The sequence below is a fragment of the Solanum dulcamara genome, chromosome 1 (assembly GCF_947179165.1).
Source record: "Solanum dulcamara chromosome 1, daSolDulc1.2, whole genome shotgun sequence".
Classification (NCBI taxonomy): domain Eukaryota; kingdom Viridiplantae; phylum Streptophyta; class Magnoliopsida; order Solanales; family Solanaceae; genus Solanum; species Solanum dulcamara.
Window position 1 is genome coordinate 78,192,432 of NC_077237.1, and position 24,169 is coordinate 78,216,600.

General features: G+C 31.7%; 1 protein-coding gene across 1 annotated transcript; it reads right to left on the bottom strand.

The window, feature by feature from the left end:
- Nucleotides 1-1,859: 1,859 nt before the first annotated feature.
- Nucleotides 1,860-4,255, bottom strand: LOC129894406 (uncharacterized). The gene is made up of 5 exons (XM_055970092.1): nucleotides 4,097-4,255; nucleotides 3,219-3,602; nucleotides 2,829-3,077; nucleotides 2,623-2,703; nucleotides 1,860-2,108 (listed from the first exon to the last, which is right to left on the bottom strand). The coding sequence occupies exons 1-5, from the start codon at nucleotides 4,253-4,255 to the stop codon at nucleotides 1,860-1,862; spliced, it is 1,122 nt and encodes a 373-aa protein (XP_055826067.1).
- Between the last annotated feature and the right edge of the window lie 19,914 nt (nucleotides 4,256-24,169).

Sequence of the window (24,169 nt, forward strand, 5' to 3'; positions counted from 1 at the left end):
ATAATATGTATCATAAGAATTACTGTTTTGTAAATGAGAATGTGATACAAAAGTATATGTATCAGATTCATTAAAAATTGGCAAAAGTTATTATGATACATAAGCAATATGCCCCGGGCAGTCATGTTTAATACATTAGAATATGATACATAAACCTTAATTTTATATTCGAGTTTGACAATGAGAAAAACATACAAATCTTTTCAATTGATATATGGAAAGATTATTATATTTCAGTTGCTTACTAATTCTGATACATTGTAGTAAATGTATCAGATACATTGTAGTAAATGTATCAGATACATTAAAACAGCAGATACATCTAAAATATTTGCTATTACAAAAAAAAACCTATTAGACATCAATCAGTTCTCCTTGACTTGGAGATATATCTCTCCTAGATTTTTTTGAATCGTCGTTTTCGCTAATATAACCATCCATGGCCTTCTTACAACCATATCTCCACAAGAGTGCGGTATATCTTGAATGAAAAAATTCGACATTTAGTCCAGTATTTGAAATAAAAATTTCATCACTAAGATATTCAGCAAAAATGGCTAGGAAAACTTCATAATCCCTGCAAAAAAAGGAATACATAGGTTTAAAAAAAGTAAAATTGACATATTAATGATTTATGTCTACATAATTGTTAATACTCACAAGCTGGCACTTTTCTGTTGCGCAATTTCTTCAACGTATTCAACTGCAAATGGGTGATGTAGTTCAAGCATGTTATCGGTTGATTTGTCCTTTTATGAATCAAGCGATGACCAATCAGTACGTTCGTTGTTGTCAAAGAAACCACTATCTTGCAGGTTTGTCGGTAACATTGCTGCTATCTTTTGGATCTCTTGGGAAGGGTTGCTACTTCTTCGTCCAGGCGACGAATCATACACACGTATCAACCTCTTTTTTAATACAACTACCGCAAGAACCCAATGAAAATCCCTATCACAGTTTACGGGTATGTATACCTCATCTATCAAATACCAGGACAACTCAGCTAGTATTGAGAAACCTCTTATTATGTTCTTCACAGGTCTCTTGTGATGAGCTGTAATAGTGTCCCTTACCATATCTTCTTGGGTAGAAATGTCAGGTGGAATGTGATAGTAGCGTGTGTGTGCAGATTTGATAAAAATTTTGAAAATGTAGTTTGTCGTTGTGTATCAATACTGATTGCTCAATTGCATCTTCGATTTCTTCCGAAGGTAGTAAAATATTACATCGATGTGTTGCACATTTTAAGAAAGTATTAGTTATACAACAACAAACTGCATGTATCAGACTATGTATGTATCAAATACATTAATCTCTATATATCAGATAGTAAGTATGACTTGTATCAGATTCTTTATGATGAAATTTTTACCTCATCGTTCCAGCATCTGTTCGACTGTGACATTAGATAGAACCAGTTCTTATTTTTAGGAAATGCCACTACAAAGTCCATTTTTTCAAATCCGAATGAAGAGCACTTGGATTTATAATGTTCCTCCTTCGGTTTCCTGAATAGAAGCTTATATTTAAATAACATAACATATATAATACACAACTTGTATTGATATAAGTTGTATATATCATATTTACTTGTTGCCATGCGATTTTAGTAGTCCTTTATCTATCCATTGAGAGTAGTCTGTGGAAAGCTCGGATGGGGAATGATAGCATATATCAAAACCTTCATAAGGGTGTGTCTGATGCATAACAGATGTCAATTTTTCCTTACCCTTTTCACTCGACCCAAAGTTTGAAAGATATGGCGATTGTAAGATCTTAGAAGGAATCCTACTTCTTCGAAATGGGGTATTTGCATCATCAGGCAATACATTGGGTTTCGACGGAAGAGTGGTAGGTAGCTAGCTATCGCATAATAGACATTCATCCTGAACTACTTGCTCACGACTAACAACGGTCAATGGCATGGCCGGTAATGGAATTCCATAAATTAGAGTATCTATCACATCCAGAGTTTCGGTCGAAAATGATGTTGAAGTATTGGATTCCGATGTGTTTGGTTGGATTTTTTCTTTTATAAACTCCTCAACTTGCTCTTCTACTTTATCAGTTTTATCAACGGCTACTCTTCCATCTTTCTTTGCATTGTTCTACATGTAATGTATAACGCCATTATAAAACTTATTAATATTGAGTTTATCTCAATAATGTATCTGATACACTACCTGTAATGTATCAAAATCAGCAATAAGCTGAACAGTATTTGCTTTTTGTGGTTCCATTTGGTGTGCTGATACATCCTTTAATTATGGTGTAATAATAAATATTTTCGGTTCCTACAAATGTAATAAAAACAATTACTTAAGAAAAAAACTGCTAAAATGATACATTACCTTAACCAAACTTTGTACTGATACATTACTTTTAATGTATCTGCTTACATATGAGGATCAAATGATTCTGCATTATCTGCTACAATATTGTGTTCTGATACATCATCCACATTTTGTATCTTGTTGGATGGTTCAGCTTCTTGAAAACATAATAACATTTACTTATGATATATATGTATGAAATATTTAAATATCTATATATTTAAAGAGGTTGAGCTTACACAATATATATAGCATCAAATTGGTCATCAATTTGTTCCTGATACATTACCTTTAATGTATCAGAAGAAACATGTTGATCAAATGATTCTGGAACATCTGATGAAATATTTTGTTCTGATACATTGTCCACCTTTTGTATCATGGTGGATGGTTCAGGTCACTGAAAATATAATAACATTTACATATGATATATGAAAATGAAATGTATCCAGAAGTTTAAAAGTATAAATATCAAATATTACGTGATGTATGTACCTTAATATCTTCCTGGACATTAGATTGGTCATTTGCTTGGGGTGGGTCAGATTTATTTGCAAGATTGTGCTCCTCTGATCCAGTAGGTGCTTGTTGTTGTTCCACTATATAGAATGTTTGATCAAAATCATCTGTTTTAAATTGAGATGATGTGCTAGTCATGCAATGCGCTATACTGTCAATGGCTTTCAAAAGATCAATATGATTTGAATCAATTTTATTCTCCAAACGTTTGAACTTTCGGTCGACCTTGATACAGTTATATGAAAAATCAGAATGTATCAACTTATTAAAAGTATATTGTATGTGATATATCTTAAAGTAATAACTTACGTATCTCTTTAGAGACTTCTTTATGGACTTCTTCAATGCTTTAAATTGCATATGAACAATTTGCTCCGAATGACTGGAAGATTCACCTCCTACCGTTGACTTCGCCTCTGGTACATTATCATGAGAAACATGCTTTTCTGATTCATTTGGTGGTATGACATCCTTATGCATGTTGGTTGTTTTTACTTGAATTGTCTCTTTAGCAGGGGTAGTATTCATTTTTTTGGAAGGAGGTGGAGAAGATGTATCAGCGACATGACTAGATCTTTTTAATAATTCTGTGGGTGGTGTTGTTGAAAAGTCCTCAAATTCGGGGACTTCATGAGGTTTTTTAAAATTGACCTTGGCAGCTGATGTAGAAGCTTCAGGTTGATGTTGACTGCCATGAATGACAATAGATTCCATTTCATGTTGAGATGACACAATGTTGGAGCATCGATACTGCAAAAAATATTATTGCTTGTCAAAAAATAAGTGAATAATTGATACATAATAATTCTGGTACATAAACATGATGTATCAGAAACATTAATCCTTGATACATGAGAAACAGATAGAAAAACAACATTATCTAAAGCAGTAGAATCTGATACATAAATGCAGATGTATCATGAGATGTAATTCTCGATACATTATAATTTGATACATAAGGTAGAGTTTTCAGGAGCTGTAAAGACTGATAAATGAGTTTCTGATACATACATTTATATGAATCAGAAAGGTTATAACTTGATACATTTTCATTTGATACACAAAGTAGATGTATCAGGGGCATTATATCTTGATACATTTATAACCTGATACATAAATATAGCACCTGATACATCTACTTTATGAATCAAATTATAATGTATCAAGGTCACGAATATGGAATGTATCTTAGATGTTATGTATAATGAATCGGTGCATCAATGAATAATCTTCAATGCATGTACCTCACTGAAGATGGTAGACATGAAGGTCTCAAATTTTGACTTCACGGAAACAACACGCCATTTAAGAATTCTGAAAATTTTATTACCCACTCTTACAGTAATTTCAGAGGGCACTTGAGATGCACATTCATATACCCATGCATTCAGAGCGTATGGCATGTCGCTTAGATGATACATTTGTTTGGTATTTAAAAACTTCTACCTCATTCCTTTTATCAATTTGAAAAATGCTATTTTCTCCCATGGGTATTGCTCATATCTACCATCTTCTATCATCTTGAAATCATCAACAGATATAGGTGCATCACCTAGTTAAGAAAAAATAAAAGTGTGGATGAAGTAGAGAATGGCCATCTGAACAACATCTTTATTTATTTTCCATCCTCTAACCAGAAAATGCACAACGAAACGAGCATTGTTGACCCCTTTTTTTGCACCAGGAAAATATATAGACAATAATCTACTTGTTGGGTCATTAGAATACCGAAAGTCATTGATATTACCGTTACATTGCAAACCAGTAATGATAGCAAAATCCTTTATTGTAAATCAGATTATATTACCCTACATGTGACGAATGTGCAATTCCTCTTTGTTTTTTTGCTCTACCTCAAGAAATAAGAGGCATTTGGTGATTTGCCCTTGAAAATTGCAGTTTGGCATATCTAAGTAGTGACCAAATATGGATTGCCTAAATAACTTTATACCTTCTTCACCTATTGATGATTCAAAATCATCAAAAATATTAGCCCTATATGCCGTGCCGAATCTCAATGGGTGGGACGGGATCTTCTTGATGACGTACTTCATTTCCTGTATTGACCTGAAAAATGGTTAAATACAACTTGAACTTTATACATAAATACAATATATCAGACGCATTAAAATATTTGATACATGAGAATCTGATACATACAGAAGATGTATCAGAAGAAGTAAGGCTTTATAAATTATAATCTGATACATAAATGTAGATGTATCAGAATCACTAAAACTTGATACAATAGAAACTGACATTTAAACACGATGTATAAGAAGTAGTAAATCTCCAGAAAAAATGACATTTAAAAAAATACTAGGTATCAGAAGTGTTAACGCTTGATACATGATAATCTGATACATAAACAATATGTATCAGAATCAAAAAATCTTCATAAAAACGTCATTAAAAAAACTTAATTGAACCCATACCTTTGGGAGATTAGGGAGTGTTGTAACCCCTTCAATCTTGTTATCTAGTTCTTTAGGTGCATGTTTAACTGGAGCTTTCGACTTTAATTTCTCAGATAGCTTATCCATCACTGCTAGATCGTTATAATGTTTGGATCTAACCTCGTCGTAACCTTCTCAAGATGAATCAGAATCAGGTGAAACAAGAATTCCTTGATTTTTGTCCAACTGTTTGAGACCATGAACGAATTCCATATGTATCATTGAAGATATGAGTTAAAAAAATAGAAAAATTTACAGAAGAAAGCAAAGAATACCAATTTTAGAAGATTTTTCAAAAATTTACAGAAGAAATCAAACGATAAATTTTTTAGGAGAAATCAGATTGAATGAGGATGAAGTGAGATTTCAGATAAGAAAAAACTTAAAAATACCTTAGTTAGAACCTTGAAATTGAGTAACAGATGTACTCATAAATTCAAAATCTCAAAAACGGATGAAGAGCAGCGAATTAGGGCGAGAATTTAGGGAGGAAGAGTGATGTATCAATGAGGGAGCGAGGGTTAAAGGAAAAAGAGGGATTTTGGATATTTTTTGGCATAATAGGGAATACAAATAAATATGATATTAGAATATGTGTAAAAGGGTAATTTTTCTATTATTATATGTATGGTGTTGGAATGTTGTAGTGTAGAGTGAAAGTGGAAATTATGCTAAATTGTAAAGGGAATTGGGTATGCTGGAGCATATGATTGTAGTGAAAATGGGTTTAAGGGAAATGAGGAATTGGTAATAGGGCCAATATGGTTAGCAATTGAATTTAAAATTTGGCCATATGGCTTTCAATTATAGTCAAACGAGTTAACGATTTAGTTGAATTTGAATATAATTGATTAAATCGGCTAAGAATTAAATAAAATGAATTAACACTAATGAATTAATGAGCTTCTTAATCTTAATAAAATAAACTAATTATCTTAATTATAAACAAAATATAATATATTAATTAAGCTAAGCTAATTAACAAAATATTTAATCTTTTTAGAGGATTTTCGAATATTTATAAAAGATAATAATTCTATCTATAAATATATAGAAACATATATATTATTTAGAAAATTATAGAAAACGACAAAATCGTTTTAAAAGAACTTGAAAATATCTCAAATTTTATATATATAAAAAACTAATTATTTTGAATTGTTGAACACTGAAGAAGCTAGATGACTAATTTACGTTGTGGAGGATCAAAATTGGGTGTCAACAATCATCATCATCACTATTATTATTGTTGTTATTGTTATTATTATTATTATTATTATTATTATTATTATTATTATCATAGACGCCTACTTTAATGCGGGTATTTTAATTTAATAATTTTACAATATTATTTTACTCGATAATTTAGCCGTTACAAGTATGTATTAAGCAGAACTTTCAAATTTTGTCAAATATTTTCATATTTAGAAAAACAATCCTCCTTATTTTTTCGTTTATGGGAAGAATATTATTATTCTCAAACCAATTTTGTCTATTTTTCACTTTCTCTCCCACATTAATATCCCATAAAATCCTCCTACAAAAATCAAAAAATATTTTCTTTGAAGGAAGAAATCACTTTTTCTCCAAAAATAATTGGGAAGAGCAAGTGGTTGTCCATTTGTTGCTCCCTTTTTTAATTTGGGGCCCACTGAAAGTGGGCAAGTTGTCCACTAGTTTTCTTTTCCTTTTGGCTATAAATTGTCAAAGTTTAACAATTGAAAAGATAACATAAATAATGCAATATCTCTCAATTCTCTCTTTATTTCATTCTCTCCTCCTTATTTTGCTAAGTTTAGTTTAGTTTATAACTCGTTATCAGCACGAAGCTCCTTTTTTTTCCAGAAAATTAACTTCTATATTAGGTAATTCTACTAGAGAAATTTAATTTTAGTTGTCGTTGGTATTTTTTAAATTAATTTTCATCATGCCAAACTTGTCAAAATTAGAGTTTGTAGCATTTGATATTTCTAGCAAAAATTATTTGTCATGGGTACTTGATGCTGAAATCTACCTTACCGCTAAGGGTTTTGGTGATACTATAATCGAAGAAAATAAAGCATCAAGTCAGGATAAAATGAAGACTATGATTTTCCTTCGTTATCATCTAGATGAAAGCCTGAAGGTTGAATACTTGACAGTGAAAGATTTAAAAGAGAGGTATGACCACCTCAAGGCAATGGTATTGCCAAGGGCTCGTTATGAGTGGATGCTGTTATAGTTTCAAGATTTTAAAACTGTAATTGAGTATAATTTTGCTATATTTAGAATCACTTCCAATTAAAATTATATGAAAAAACTATAAATGATGATGACATGTTAGAAAAGACACTAACTACTTTCCATGCCTCTAGTGTGATATTGCAGCAACAATACGGTGAAAAAAGTTTTCAAAAATACTCTGAATTGATCTTATGCCTTCTAGTGGCTGAGCAACATAATGCTCTTTTAATGAAAAATCATGAAGCTCGTCCCACTGGAACTGCTCCGTTACCAGAAGCAAATGTGTTAGAAGCACATGACCAGTCTGAAAGAAGACAAAATAAAAATCAAGGCCACAATAATGTGCGTGTATGTGGTAATGACAAAAGACGATATAATAATCGTCATGGTGATGGTAAACATAAAAGAGAGAACAATATGAGTTCTCAAAATGGCCCTTCAAGAAGTAACTGTCATCATTGTGGCATGAAAGGCCAATGGAAAAATAAATGTCGAACGCCTGAATATTTTGTAAGGCTTTATCAAAATTCCTTTCAAAAAAAGATAAATAGAGGTGATGCCTCTTCTTCTAATGCTCGGATAGAGTCACATTTGGTGTTTAAAAATAATGATGAGGCAAGACCTTCGCTTAATGATAATATTGATGTTTAAACACCAAATGGAGGTTGAAAACTTCTTTAAGGATTATAATTGATGTTTAATTTCATTATATGATTTACAATATGTTGTCATTTTTATGTACTTTTGATTATCATGTTTTTACGTTTCTTTATTTAAAAAAAAGAAAAAAGGACTTATATTTTTCTAGCAATATTGTTACTTATTTTATCTATTATAATGTATTTTTATTTTATGAAGATAAATAAATTTCCCAGTCTTCAATTTGTTCCAAGATGAGTAATGGAGATATATATCTTTTGGGTAGTGCCACAACTCATACGATATTAAAAAAAAGAAATATTTCTATCATTTAATTATGAAAAAGGCCTATGTCAATACAATATCCGGTAGTATTGATTGAAGGCTCTGGAAGAGCGGCCTTATTACTACCTGGAGGACCAATATTGGTAATTGTTAATGCATTGTGCTCAAGTAAATCTCAAAAAAACTTGTTAAGTTTCAAAATTATTCGCCAAAATGGCTATCATATTGAGACTTCGAATGAAGGAAAGGTTGAATACCTTTATATTACTACAATAAATGCGGAGAAGAAAATTGTGCATAAAAAATTACCTGCATTTTCTTTTGAATTGTACCATACAAATATTGATACTGTTGAATCACATGCCATAGTAAATAAAAGGTTTACTGATTCTAATAATTTCATCATTTGGTATGACCGGTTAGGCCATCCTGATTATAACATGATGCGCAAAATTATTGAGAATTCACATGGACATACTTTGAAGAATCAAAAAATTCTTCAATCTAAGGAAATCTCTTGTGTTGCTTGTTCCCAAGGAAAACTGATTATTAAACCATCAACAACTAAGGTTGGGATTGAATCCCCTGTGTTTCTGGAACGTATACAGGGTGATATATGTGGGCCAATTCACCCTTCATATGGACCATTTAAATATTATATGATTTTGATAGATGCATCTACAAGATGGTCACATGTGTGCTTATTATCAACTTGCAACATGGCTTTTGCGAGATTGATAGCACAAATTATAAGTTTATGAGCAAAATTTTCAGATTATGCAATAAAGAAAATTCTTCTTGATAATGCTGGTAAATTTATATCTCAATCTTTTAATGATTATTGTATGTTAGTTGGAATAAAAGTTGAGCATCCGATCGCTCATGTTCATACTCAAAATGGTCTAGTAGAATCATTGATTGAACGCCTCCAATTGATAGCCAGACCATTGCTAATGAGGACAACACTTCTTCTTTCGGTGTGGAGGTATGCTATTTTGCATGCAGCAGCACTTGTGCGCATAAGACCAATAAATTTTCATGAATTTTTTCCATTACATTTGGCTTTCGGAAGGAAGCTAAATATATCCATCTTAGAATATTTGGGTGTGCAGTATATGTCCCAATTTCTCCACCGCACAAAGATAGGTCCCAAAGAAGGTTAGGAATATTTATTGAGCATGAATCTCCTTCTATTATAAAATATTTAGAATCTATGACTGGAGATTTATTTACGGCAAGATTCGCTGATTGTCATTTTGATGAATCAATATACCCAACATTAGGGGGAGAACATATGAAATTGGAAAATGAGATAGATTGGAATTAATTAATACTATCTCACTTAGATCCTCAAATAAATTAATGTGAGTAAGAAGTTCAAAAGATGATTTATTTGCATAATATTATAAATCAACTGCTTGATGCATTTACTAACCTTCTACGGGTTACTAAATCGCATATCCCAGCTGCTAATGCTCAAGTTCGAGTTGATGTCCCAGTAGGACAACTTGTTCAGGCAAATGAGGCTATGCCACACTTAAAATGTGGAAGACCAATTGGTTTCAAAGATAAAAATCCTTGAAAAAGGAAAAGAATAAATGATCAAGATAATCATAATTTGGGGGCAATTACTCAAGAAGATCCTAGAGACACAAGAAATGGTGATACCACCGAGGAGGTCCAAGTACCTGAAAATAATAAGAATGAAGAAATCTCAATAAGTTATGTCTCGACAGGAAAATGGTGGAACCAAAATGATATTGTGGTCGATAATATTTTTGCTTATAACGTTGCCATTGAAATAATGCAACAAGATAATGATCTTGAACCAAAATCTGTCGATGATTGTAGACAGAGAAATGATTGTCCAAAATGAAAGGATGTAATTCAAGCAGAGTTAACTTCACTTGAAAAACGTGAAGTTTTTGGATCAATAATCCAAACACCTGAAGGTGTCAAACCAGTAGGTTACAAATGGGTTTTTGTACGTAAACGAAATAAAAAAGGTGAAGTTATAAGATATAAAACACGACTTGAATCCCAAGGTTTTTCACAAAGGCCTGGAATCGACTATATGAAAACATATTTCCCTGTGGTGGATTCAATTACCTTCAGGTATCTAATCAATTTGGCAGATCATGAAAAGCTTGAAATGCACCTAATGGACGTGGTCGGTGTCTATTTATATGGCTCATTGGGCCACGACATTTTTATGAAAATTCTCAAAGGGTTCAAAGTGCCTGAAGCATACAAAGATTCTTGAGAAACTTGCTCAATAAAGCTTCAGAAATCCTTATACGAGTTGAAACAATCAGGGCGCATGTGGTACAATTGTCTTAGAGAATATTTTCTAAAAGAAGGATATAAAAATAATCCAATTTGCCCTTGTGTCTTTATAAAAAATTCTGGATCTGAATTTGTCATAATAGCTCAAATGAATCCATGTCACAATTGATTGGATACGCAGATGTGGGATATTGGTCGATTGCAAATAGGCTATTTATTTATATGTGGTGGTACAACTATATCATGGTGTTATGCCATATTTTTAATCGAGGTTAGATAAAGAACAACATATAGACTCTAAAAGGATTAATTATTGTATAGAGTCGCCACCTAATTTATTAAGAAAAATAAGGAAAACCTATTTGATGCATGATCTATATGATTCACGTTTTGATCTACGAAAAACTAGTTTAGATTCTAGATAACGGTTTACATTATTCCAAAGGGAAGGTGTTAGGCATCCTTCGAAATTCACAAAATGTGGTACCCGACTAGACTTAATTTATCAAAAAAGGAGGAGATAAAATTATTATTTGCAAGTATAACATACATATATATAAAAGAAATATGAACTAAAATTGTATACAAATATATGTGTAAAAATAATATGTATCAAGTAAATAATGTATATTATCATCAACTATTTATATAAAAATATGAGAAAGAGAATATATATATAAAAGATAGTTTTATGCAATATTAAAAAGAATTGCCCTTTATTAATATATAAAAAACGAAGCTCTTTTACCATTAAAAATAAACCTTTCGTCATGTATGAAAAAAATACTTCTTTTATAGAGAAAAAAACAAATTCTCAAATAATATTTTTTAACTTACAATATCAATGAGAGGATAAATTATGAAGAGTATTTTAAAGAAAAAAAATATTTAATATTGTCTAAAAATGTAAATTAATTGATTAAATATTTAACAAAATTAAAAAAAATTATGTAAGTAATTACGGCCTAAATTTTAGCTAACGTCAATAATATACACAATAAAAAATTAAAAATAATATTTGAACTTCATTAAATTCAAATAGCTTCAACTCTGGGATGAGTACCTGTAAAGACACTTAGTAGAAGTATTAGTAAAATATAAATAATAATAATAATAATAATAATAATAATAATAATAAATAAATAAATAAATGAAATAAAATCCATCTTATAAACATGGGAGGCCTTGGAAATCGACGGTAATTTCTTCATCGACCAGCTTTAATTTGTAACTATATAATATATAATGTAAACTTAAAGTAAATTTTCCCTCTTTTAAAATAGAGGGGCCTCAAAAATCGACGGAGATTTTTTTTCATTGGTCATACAATATAAAGTGATTAACGCAGTAACTATAGTAAAGCGGTAAAGGCTTAAAACAATCTAAGACATTTGTAATAGAGTCAAAAATAAAGAAAATTGCCGAGAAGCTTGAACAAGTCACTAAAAATATTAGTCCACAAATAATAATAAGAAATAATGCATAACCATAATAATAAAATAAATCACAAAGAAGGCCACGTACAGTTAATCAACAAATGAATATAATAATTAATAATAAGAATAATCAACAACAATAGAATAGAGCAGTACATGATAATAATAATAATAAAATAAATCAACACAAAGAAAGCAACGTACACCAACCACTTGGAAATTCAACATCACATCAAGTTGAATTCAAAAAAGTAGTAATAATGACAGCACATTCTTACAAATAAGGATACAAATTTAAAAAATGAGTAAAAGTGAAGCTACCCGGTGTTTGACAGAGATGAAGTAATCCCTCTAGATCTGATAAAAAAATAAGACGGAGTGCTGAGAGCTTCCAGTTCCTAGTTTAACGGAGACGAAGGTAATAAGGATGTTTCAACGAGCTTAAGCTACTGGCAGTTCTCATGAGCTGTTGTATGTTTTTTTTATTATTATTTTATTATTATTTTTGTTTTCACTCTGGTTCATCGGAGCTTGAAGCTCCTCGCCGGAGATGGAGGTAAAAAAAAAGCAGAAAGGGAAAGGAAAGTCGGTACATGGTGAGTCTGTTGATGGAGAAATGATGAGCTGCTGGATTATTTAGTGTTGGTGACGAAGTTGGACTTATGAATGAAAATGGAGGAAATCTAATTTCATTAGAAATCGAAGTCGAGCAGATGACCAAAATAAAGAAATGATCATAAACTTGCTACTTTTAGCTTTAATTCCCACAAATGAAGTTGAAATCACCAAGAATAGGATGTACCCCCTCCTCCCTTGATGAAATTCCTAGGATAGTTTATATAAAGTAGTAAAAGTGTCTTTTTTGGTTTGATTTTAGCCTTGCGTGATAATATGCGTAGATTGAGGAATTGTGGGGTATGTGAAATTATTGACTTTTGATGCCAGGTGCATTTCATTGATGTAGTAGAAAGTTAAAAAAAAATGGTGTGGGGCTACTTTATTTCAAAAGAAGAGGCCCTTTTTTATAAAATTATGGATTCAAAAATTATGACCTAATTAAATATCTGAGTAATTTAAAATATGTTTTGTATTTAAAAATATTAAAATGAATATGAACAAATATAACAAATGACATGTAAAAAATATAAATTAATGAACTGTGATAAAAAATAGCTATAATTAAAATTTAAAAAAAATTGAGAAAATTCCCATCTAAGGATAATTATTAATAAAATTGATTTAAAATTATAAAAATATACTTTTGAACTATTTAACAAAATAAAAATTAAAAGTATTAATTTTACAAAGTCAGGCCAAAATTGGGTGTCAACACATGTCATTCAACAAAGCAAACTATGGTTGTCACTTTCTCAAATCATGCAGAGATAATAGTCGTCAATGAAACAAGTCGAGAATGCAATTGGTTAAGATCAATAACTCAACACATTCAAAAAACATGTGGCCTTTCTTTGAAAAGAGACGTTCCGACAATATTGTATGAAGATAATGTTGCATATATAACTCAACTGAAGGGAGGATACATCAAAGGAGATAGAACAAAGCATATTTCACCAAAATTCTTTTTTACTAATGATATTCAAAAGAAGGGTGAAATAGATGTCCAACAAGTTCGTTCAAGTGACAATTTAGCAGATATGTTTATTAAGGCATTACTGACTTCAACCTTTGAGAAAATGAGATACAAAATTGGAATACATCGTCTTTGAGATATTAAGTGATGTTTTCATCAGGGGAGTAAAGTACGCTCTGTGCTCTTTTTTCCTTAGCCAAGGTTTTATCCCACTGGGTTTTCCTGGTAAGGTTTTTAATGAGGCAACATTCAAGGCGTATTACAAGATGTGTATACTCTTTTTCCTTCATTAGGCTTTTTCCCACTAGATTTTTTCTAGTAAGGTTTTAACGAGGCACAACATCTATGGATGTTCAAAATAACTATATATATTATTTCTTGTAAAGTTTTTATTGAGGCACATTACACGTGGACATCTAAGGGGGAGTGTTAGAAAGTAAGTGGAAAGAGCAAGTGGTTATCCACTTGTTGCTCCCTTTTCTTTACGTGGAGCCCACTGAAAGTGGACAAGTTGCCCACTAGTTTTCTCTTTCTTTTGGCTATGCCAAAGTTTGGCAATTGAAAAGATAACATAGATACTGCAATATCTCTCAATTCTCTCTTTATCTCACTCTCTCCTCCTTATTTTGCTAAGTTTAGTTTAGTTTATAACAATAATCCATTTTATAATTCTTTTTCCCCCTATTTTACTCCGTCTCTTCAATGTTTATCCTCCTCCTCCTCCTTCTACTACCTAGACATGACAGAGGCAACAAAAAAATCCATCATATTTTCTCTGCATAGAACTCACATATTCTTTCCTTGAACCTATCTCCACCAAGATGCCACCACCACCACATTACCCTCTTTGTCCCACCATAGACATTATCGACCATCTCCACTCATGTTTTCACTGTGAGAGTCGCATTCATTATTCATTTCCGATAAGAGCTTGAGTTCTTGTTCGAAGTTGTATACTCGAGGTTTTGGTTCAAGTTAATTTTTGGTCGACGAATTTCAGAGGTGTTAGAACATGAAGGTTCAATCTTTATATTTGTTCTTGATTGATACATGAAGTTCCATGCTTAACATTATGCATTTTTTTGAAGTTTGGATGAGATTTTGTAATTGATTATGTTAATTTTCTCCATTTCGTATGCTAAATAGTATTCTTTCAGTGTAAAAAAAGAATGACATACTTTTCTTTTCAGTCTATTTTAAAAAGAATGACCCTTTTTTTATATTTGGCAAACTTTAATTTCAACTTTCCACGTGACATGTTTAATACCACAAGATCAAAGGATAGTTTGATACACTTGACATTGCTTTAATTTAGGACCATAAAATTAAAAAGTCTTCTTTATTTTTTTAAACTCTGTGTCAAGTCAAACTAGGCTATTCTTTTTGAACGGAGGGAGTATTATGTTTAACTTGTGTTTTGCAAGTATAATATTTTTTAGATCATTTTAGTCACTATTGATGTTCATTGTATTCATTTTTTTATGTATTGAATTAGATTTCTTATTTTGTTGGTTTGGTCTAAGCAATGTAAATTAGTATGACAAAAGTTTTTCTTTTATTTATTTGAAGTTAAATTAATACTTATGTAGAATGTATAATATTTTAGTGTTGCTTATGTCATATTTACATTTATTGTGACTAGAATGTGTAATGTTTTAAAGCACAAAATCTTTAAGAAATTTGACCTGAGAACATGCCTGATGTAGCGTGATTTCACTAACCGTTAAGGATATATCATGAGTTTATAGGAATGAGCATACTGTGAAATATGAGTATATATATGAAGAATTTCATATCATAAGGTTGTTATTCGTAATTTCATGGAGTGAGATTGAGGTCGTTGTGCTAAAATTATTGCATCTCTAGCTAGGAAGTGAGCATGGGCGGGAATCTGTATGAAGTTCATGGGCATTGATTATAGGCATAACGCTGATATGTGAGACATAAGTAAGGTGTCATAAAAATTGAAATATGAGGAATATACTAGAGTGAGAATGGATTGATATCCATCATAACTCTTTTTGAACACATTAAAATCTAATTTCAAGACTGGATTGAACCCTATTATCTCTTAGGTCTAAAGCCGACATGCTAAGTCTATGGCCTATTCCATATTCTCTAACTGAGCTATCTTCACTTTACTCTAATGGTTGGAACAACGCTAATCACATGACTACTAAACTCTTCATGATGGACCATATATGCAGATACTAAAGTTCTTTCTAGGGGTTCTTTCTAGGATACTTCTCTTAACTTTCTCCTGTCTCTATTGTCACCTTTCTATAACCTCTACTTATTGATGTACATAGTCGCTTTCTTTAACTCCTAATAATCAAACCCCTCTTTATTAGACTACTATGACCACTTTTCTAAGTTCATATCTACCTAACTTAGGAAACTTGAACTATATTTAGGGGCTCATCATCATCTACCTATAGCCCCTTCGGTCTAACACTTAAGGGTACTATATAATATAATCTTTATATCAGCCTATTCAATAACTTACTACCTCATTACTAACTTATTGGGTGCATGACTATAGCTACATACTTTACTTAATCACTTAGGTTACTACACTTCTAGCTCTAGCACTTCTACTATGAATGGCTCATAACATTGCAAATTACACTATCTTTTGGATGACAACACTATCTAAGTGTTCTAAAACACACTTCTCCTCCTTAAGGTTTCATCTCTATAGTAAGATTTAGAGAAAAGAGTATGAGAGCATATATCATACTTTGTCTCAATGCGTGATTTAGGTGAACAAGAAAAATGGTGCAGCTTTTGGAGTCAAATAAAGTTAAGCGCACTAATGGGATCTTCTTGAGTTTTTTGCAGCCTTTTAACATTCTGCTAGATCTATTTGAGGAAACTATATTGATAAGGATCTTGAGCTTTGCTATTCTAGCACCTCAAAGATGAGGAATAGTCAAATAAATTGGAGCAACACATGAATCTGCATATATTTATTAGGGAACAACTCAATTGCATGATTTAAAGTAAGAAAGAATGGGGAACTTTCTTAAATATTTGTAGTCCCTCATTTATAGAAGCGGGCCCCTCACAATCATAAATAAAATCTTGTTGGCATGGTTTCATAGACTCTAGAACACTTGAATTATATGCTCTGATATTAAGTTTATCACGATCTGAGTCTATATCTTGAATGTAGTTGGCACTCAAAATCATTATTGGATATTGACTAATGCAAAAGCTGTTAAAATATGAGCATGCATAACCTAAAAAAATGAACACAATAACTCTAAATTAAGAATATAAAATTTATATAATATGCATATGTTTGCAAAACAACTGAGACTGTAACTAAACTTACTCATCTATGAAGTCTCTAACATACTAAAGGTAGGCTATCAGGACAAGACCTAGGCTACCTGAATATTCTACTAACAATGTATACTAACTACTAATACTCAAAATAAACTGGAGCTCTCCAAAAATAAGGAAGTATCAGCAAAGCTAGATGAAAGTGATCCTAGTGATGCGTTTGATGTCGATCCTGAATTTGAATATACATCATTAAAGGATGAAACATCAAATGATGTAAGTACATGGACTGTACGATATGTAAAATAGCTTAATAAAATAACTAGCTAAAACTGCACATACTGAGTTGAATGAGTAACTCTGAATATAGATTGAAATAAAGTCAAATCAATAGTAATACATATATGTGTGATTTAACAACAAAATTTTACAACTGAAAAAATGCAATAAAAGCTAATACTAATATAATATGACGTTACTTTTCTTGGGGAGTTTCTTACAACTAAAATACATCACGTGAGCTCATGATATCCAACAACTAACCTAGTTGGAAGGGTTTCCCTATACATTGTCAGGGTATAAAATTTATCTATCTGATATGGATCCACTAACTGAGCCTCTCGGGTTAAACATGTTGGCTGACTAGCAGTATACTCAAATCATATGGTTGCTCGATTTATGGGACTTAGATTTTCTAAACTCATGTTCTCTCGGTGCTAAATAATCCTCCCAAAATAATCAATTTAACTCATAATATATCATGAAAACTGTATCCGAAATCATACTGTGAGTCTTTGCTCAAATTTGTAAAATTGTATTGCTGGTGAGATTATGCTCACAACTATCTAAGCCATAGTGATTTTCTGTGTTCATGCTAAAAGACAATTCTCTTTTGAAATCACATCTATTTGTAATGAAAAGTTGTAAACTATCATAATAAATCTTCAAAGTAACTTAATTATTTTTTGAAATATAATCTTTAAAATAGGTATAAAGAAATTCATGATACACTTTTTTGAACTATTTCTTGAAATAATGCATTTGAAGTTTAAAATAAAGAAAATATTTCTTAAAATACTTCTTGAACTTACTTATTTCATGAAAACAATGCATATGAAATACTATGACAAGGTTTTCAAATAACTTTGGATAAAATGGTCCATGCTTCATAATAAGATTATCAATGAATCAAAGATGATTAATGATATGAAGTACCATAATTTTGATAATAAAAATCAAGAATCAATGATAGGAGATAGAGGAAATTCGAAATCATAGATTTAGGGGTAAACGCCATAGCTTTAATCTTACTATGGTGAAACTGTAGATGTAGGGCGTGAGGAATAACTAAGTTCCTCACTACGATAGCCTTACATACCTTGAATCACTGCAATTGATACTCTAACATTGAAGAGCTAAAGTTTGTTCTTGAAACATGAGATGAGTTTTCTTAAAACCCTAGGTTTTGATACTAGATTCTTGCTTAGGATACATAACCATATGTTAAAAGTACTAAAATATTATGAGGATGTGATTACCTTGATGTGAAAGAAGGCAAAAATCTCTTTGAAAGATGATGGGTCTTGTTCAAAATCAAGTCTTGAACTATAGAAGTGAGTTCTTGATTTCTATAGAGATAAGAAGGGGATTTGATGTTAGAACCTTGTTAATAAATCATGATCATTAGAGATTAGTAATGTTTTGAAATACTTGAGATGCATGGGAGGAACATACCTTGGTGTTGCAGATGGAGGGGAGGAGAGAATTTGAGAAAAAATAAGCCCTAATTCGTCCAAGATAAGTTTTTTAGTGACCCACTGACTTAACTTAATAAATAGAGTAACTTAACATCATGGGTACTGGAAAAATGGCCTGGCGCGGCATGCCTACCGCCCCGTGGAGTGTACTGCCAATTTGACTATCCTTGAGTAAAATGCAAATAAATTTTAACTCAAAAGTCATATTGACAAGTGGTTGGATGTGTTGAAAAAAGACTCAAATATCTTTAATTTGGTGGGTAATGGGTCACATAACTCTTTCTATTCATACTTTTTTGAAGTTGACCCTTATTTGAACTTGCACGAAAACTTAGTCGATAGAGAAGCTTTAAACTTGACTTAGTACTAGGGGTTCTTTATGGCCTGAATTCACATCTAATACACTAAAAATACTTAGAAATTGATCTTAATACATATATACAATTATAAATCATCGGAGTTAGGCCTACATAGACGGAAAATGATTCGGGTCTTAACTTTAAAATTTTTAGGGCTGTTATAATTTTTGAGACACCTTCTTGAATAATTAGTGGAGCAACCAAATGATATGTGTCAGTGTGACACCTGATTCAATGTAGTACCCAATCCAATATGTGTCGGTATGACACCCGATCCAATATGTACCGGCGTGGTACCCGATTCAATATGTGTCAGTGTTACACCTGATTCAATAAATACTTGCGTAGTACCTGATCCAGTATGTGTCGGCGTGACACCGCATCCAACAATCACAATTACAATCCACAATGAATAGTTCATGCACTTGTACAATCAAATAACAGGTTCATTGCATGCAGTTGGTTACAATAGTCATTTCATTAGGTTCATTCCATCTTTCCTTGTTCACATACATTCATGTTATTCTATTACTGTAGTTAACATGAGCATATAATATAGACGAAAAAATAAATCATCACATACCTCGAAATCAAGCCTGAATGCTCCTATAAAACTTGAGTTTTCCCTTTACGGAGTCTCTTGGCTTGTTCTTGGTCTAAAATAAATAATTAATATAAAGAATCAATGAAGATGACCTAATTTACCTGGATTATATCAAAATACTAACCCTTGATCAAGTTCATGATCCTACCACCCAACTAGGACTTTTTGCCACCATTAGTTTCAGGCCAAAATCTTTCCCCCAAGTTAATTCCTATAGATTCTACTAACTAGGAATCAAATTATACGTTAGAGGGATGGATTACTAACCTTTATCAAAGATATTGGTGGAAAACTGAAAAAGAATGGCCCTAGACTGTCCTTTTCTCTCCCAAAATGAAATTGGAAAAATAATCCCATTTTTTTGAGATTTTTACCTGTTTAATTCGCGAGTGACCCACCATAGCGGGACCAGCCCACCATAGCAGTAATAATCCCTTCGTGGTGGGTTGCACGGGAACATAGAATCTAAATTTTAGTCCCAAGCCCCCATTTTGCAACACACCCTCAATCCTCGACGTTCTAAAATAACTCTTTCACTCTAAGATCAATTACGAGAGTTCTACTCGCCCGAATCCAATTCCGTAAAGTCATACAAGCTCCTTAATGTCTTGACTATCAACTCAAATGATCAAACTCATAATTTAATCTCCCATCCATTGCCGAATTACTTCAGACCTAACCAGATTTTTTCCAAGTCTGACCTATACTCAAATTTTTAAGTTACTACTCAAAAAATTTTTGGCTCAAATTCTTTCCCATTGACTTATCATAACGATGGAAAAAAATCATTACATTTGCTAACTTCATGAGCGATTTCAAATTATAACTTTATAATCTAGAAAACTAACTCAAGTACCTGGATCAACAGTTAATCCTAACTATTCTACAAGCACTCCAACAAGATAAACTCTCTTCTTTGTTACAAACCTCCCACTTGCACTCACTATAATCAACATAAAAGTTATACCTCATTAACACTCTTATTACATACTCGATGAGAACAACATAAACACTAATTCTAGGCTGCTTGTTGCTTCCTTCTCCTCCTTCCATATTGCTTCTATTGCTCTGAGAAAAGCCAGTATTGTGTGTGCAATAACTATTCATATTTGTGTCGCATCTCTTTCTTTTATATGTTTCACTATCATATATAGACAATTTCAATTTGAACTTGAACGTTGTTGACGCGCTTTTCTTTAGTTAGATTAGTGCAAGTTCCTTCCATAAATATCCATATGCATTCCTTCACTTATGTTATCAGTAATAACTCAAACTACGAACCTGGTTCACAGAGTGTTGCATAAACCTAGTTCATTTGTTAATCATCAAAATTCATCGAAGCTACATGATGCGCGCCACACCCCAACATATTTTTAGAGTGGGTTAAAGTTCCATATTAGTTGGGGAATGGATTAACAGTCTACTTAAATGGACTTGATAATTCTCTGCTCATGAGCTAGCTTTTGAGATTGAGTTAAATCCAAGTGTCATTTTTTATATGGTATCAGAGTTAGGTTCATTCTTGTTTGGGCTGTCGATTCATGCTCCAGTAGGGCTTCTGAGTGTTAGAGTGGGTTAAAGTCCCACATTGGTTGGGGAATAGACTGCGGTCTAATTATATAGACTTTGGCAATTCTCCCCTCATGAGCTAGCTTTTGGGGTTGAGTTAGGCTTAAGTAACATATCTTTACATATATATATATATATATATATATATATATATATATATATATATATATATATATATATATATATATATATTCATATATTCATCTCAACATCCTCATTTTTCGCTATTCTCATCAATTGGACGTGCGAATTATTCACCAGCCAATACTCCGCTCCATACAACATATCTGATATGACCACTCTATGCTATTATAATAGTAATTATTTTATTGAATAAACGTTTACAAAGTTCTCACTTTTTTATCATCATTTGTATTAATTATAGTTAGAGTTTTAATTGTCATTATTAAAATTTCATATACGGGAGCTTCTTTTTTGTTATTCTAATCTTTTTTAGTTTATTCTATTCATTTTCACATCCACCCCTCAAAAATTAGAAACCCCAGATCAGCTCCACTAGCAGTTAGCATATTTAAAGATAGAGGTGGTCCATTCTTAAATGACATAATACATAAATATGTTTTTTTTAATTTGGCCTAATTTAATATTTATGTCTTTTAATTTTAAGTATGCATAAGTAGATATTTAAACATGTATAAAGTTGAACAAGTAGACACATATGTCCTATGTGTCGTCCTCCAAATCAATTAGAGTGCATCTCACATGAATCGCCACATAGAACGTGTGTGTCTATGTGTTCAATATTATACAAGTTTAAGTATTTATTTATACACACCAAAAGTTGAAAAATCATAAATATCGATTAAGGCCAAGTTAAATGAATATATATTATGCCTTCTTTAGTTTCGTACTTCAATAAATAAAATCACATAACATGAGACGAAGGGGGTATAATCTTACAAAGTTTGATCATAGTGTCATTTAAAAATTCGGGAAAATGACTAAAAGGACGTCTACTAGACAAAATTTGCAGTAATACACTCATATTTTACAGGTTTTTTATGACCCTCTGGATATTTTTTTAGAAGTATTTTTTTGACATTGATTAAATGAGCTGAATAATAAATCACACTTTGTAATTTTGTTTGTACACATGCGCTGATCAAAAGACAAAAAAAAATCAGGAATTTGATTATTATCACTCATTTACTGCTCTTCGAACAAAATTAAAAATAGAAACTCTCTCCTTCACACTTCAATTTTTCCATAGAGTCTTAAAATTTTTAATCTCGTGAATCACTATATTCTTTCATAATTAAGTTTTAGCTTGTGTCACGGTACATTGGATAAATGCCAAATCATACTTTGAGAAAAATCCATAGGGATACTAGATCTCCAATAAAATATGAATGTGTTATTGTAAATTCGATCATAATTTAAAAGTCATTTTAGTCATTTTTCGTTGAAAAAAATATATGAGTAATAGTAGTTTGTATTCGTATATCTAAAACTCTGGATCCACTTCTTCCTTTGAGGATTTATTGCAATTAGATCTTCGTCTAAAATATCCATTACTTAATTAGCATTAACACAAATTTCTTCTCTTCAAGCTAGTCCCTCAAATATCGACAAGTTCTAGTTATGGTCCATATAAATTATGCTAAAATATATTTAATCTTCAATTAATTAATGTGTATTTTTTATTTCTGAAATTATATATATTTACAGATTTAACAAAAAATAGTAAGTTCTAAACCATTCATCATTAATGTATTATGTTAAACTTGTATTATTAATTTATATTTGAGGGTAATATAATTCTCAAAATATTATGAATATCTCATATTTTTTATATAAACAATAACATACGAGAGGATGATCAGCCACACTGGGACTGAGACACGGCCCAGACTCCTACGGGAGGCAGCAGTGGGGAATTTTCCGCAATGGGCGTAATCCTATAAGTGAGATTTAGGGAGAGTAACATATCCTACCTCTATCTTTGTTGGATAGTAAGATTTTTTATGATAGACTTTTAGACAAGAAAAGAATTCAAAGCATGGTATGATGAAATCTGAATACACTGATCAGATGAAGAAGAAACAGAAAAATAGAAATGAACTGCAAAGACAATTAGGAATCACTACTTTGGGAAATTTTCTCTGTATATGATTGAATGAATTTGTACAAGCTATTCCAATCTATATATAAACATAGCATCTTTACTAACTAACTTGACAGCTGACCCTAACCAACTTTGACAGCTTAATATTCTAACTAACTGATGGACCACTAACTAACTATCTTTGTAACAGAAATAGAATAAGCTAGTTATTCTAATGCTATGTAATTCATGTAGTTTCAATACTCTCCTTCATACTAGGTCCCATGAAGACATTTAGGACACCTAGTTTGGACAATAAGAACTCATGTTGTGTCCTTCCCAAAGCTTTAGTCAATAAATCTGCCAGTTGAGCATGTGACGGAATATACACAGTCTTGATCAATCTCTGTTGAATCTTCTCCCTGATGAAGTGACAATCAATCTCGATGTGTTTCGCCCTTTTATGGAAAACAGGGTTTGCAGCAATCTGGATAGCTGCTTTGCTATCACAGTATACTAGCACTGGATCTTCAATCTTAATATCTAACTCTTTGGCCAAGTTAGTGACCCAAATTACCTTAGTTGCCAAACTTCTATATTCAACTTTTGCTGAGCTTTTGGAAACTGTTGCTTGCTTCTTGGATTTCCAGGCAATGAAAGAGTGACCAAGCTTCAGAATATATCTTGTTATAGATTTCCTTGTGTTTGGGCAAGAATCCCAATCAGCATCACAATACCCTGTCAATCTCATGTCCTTTT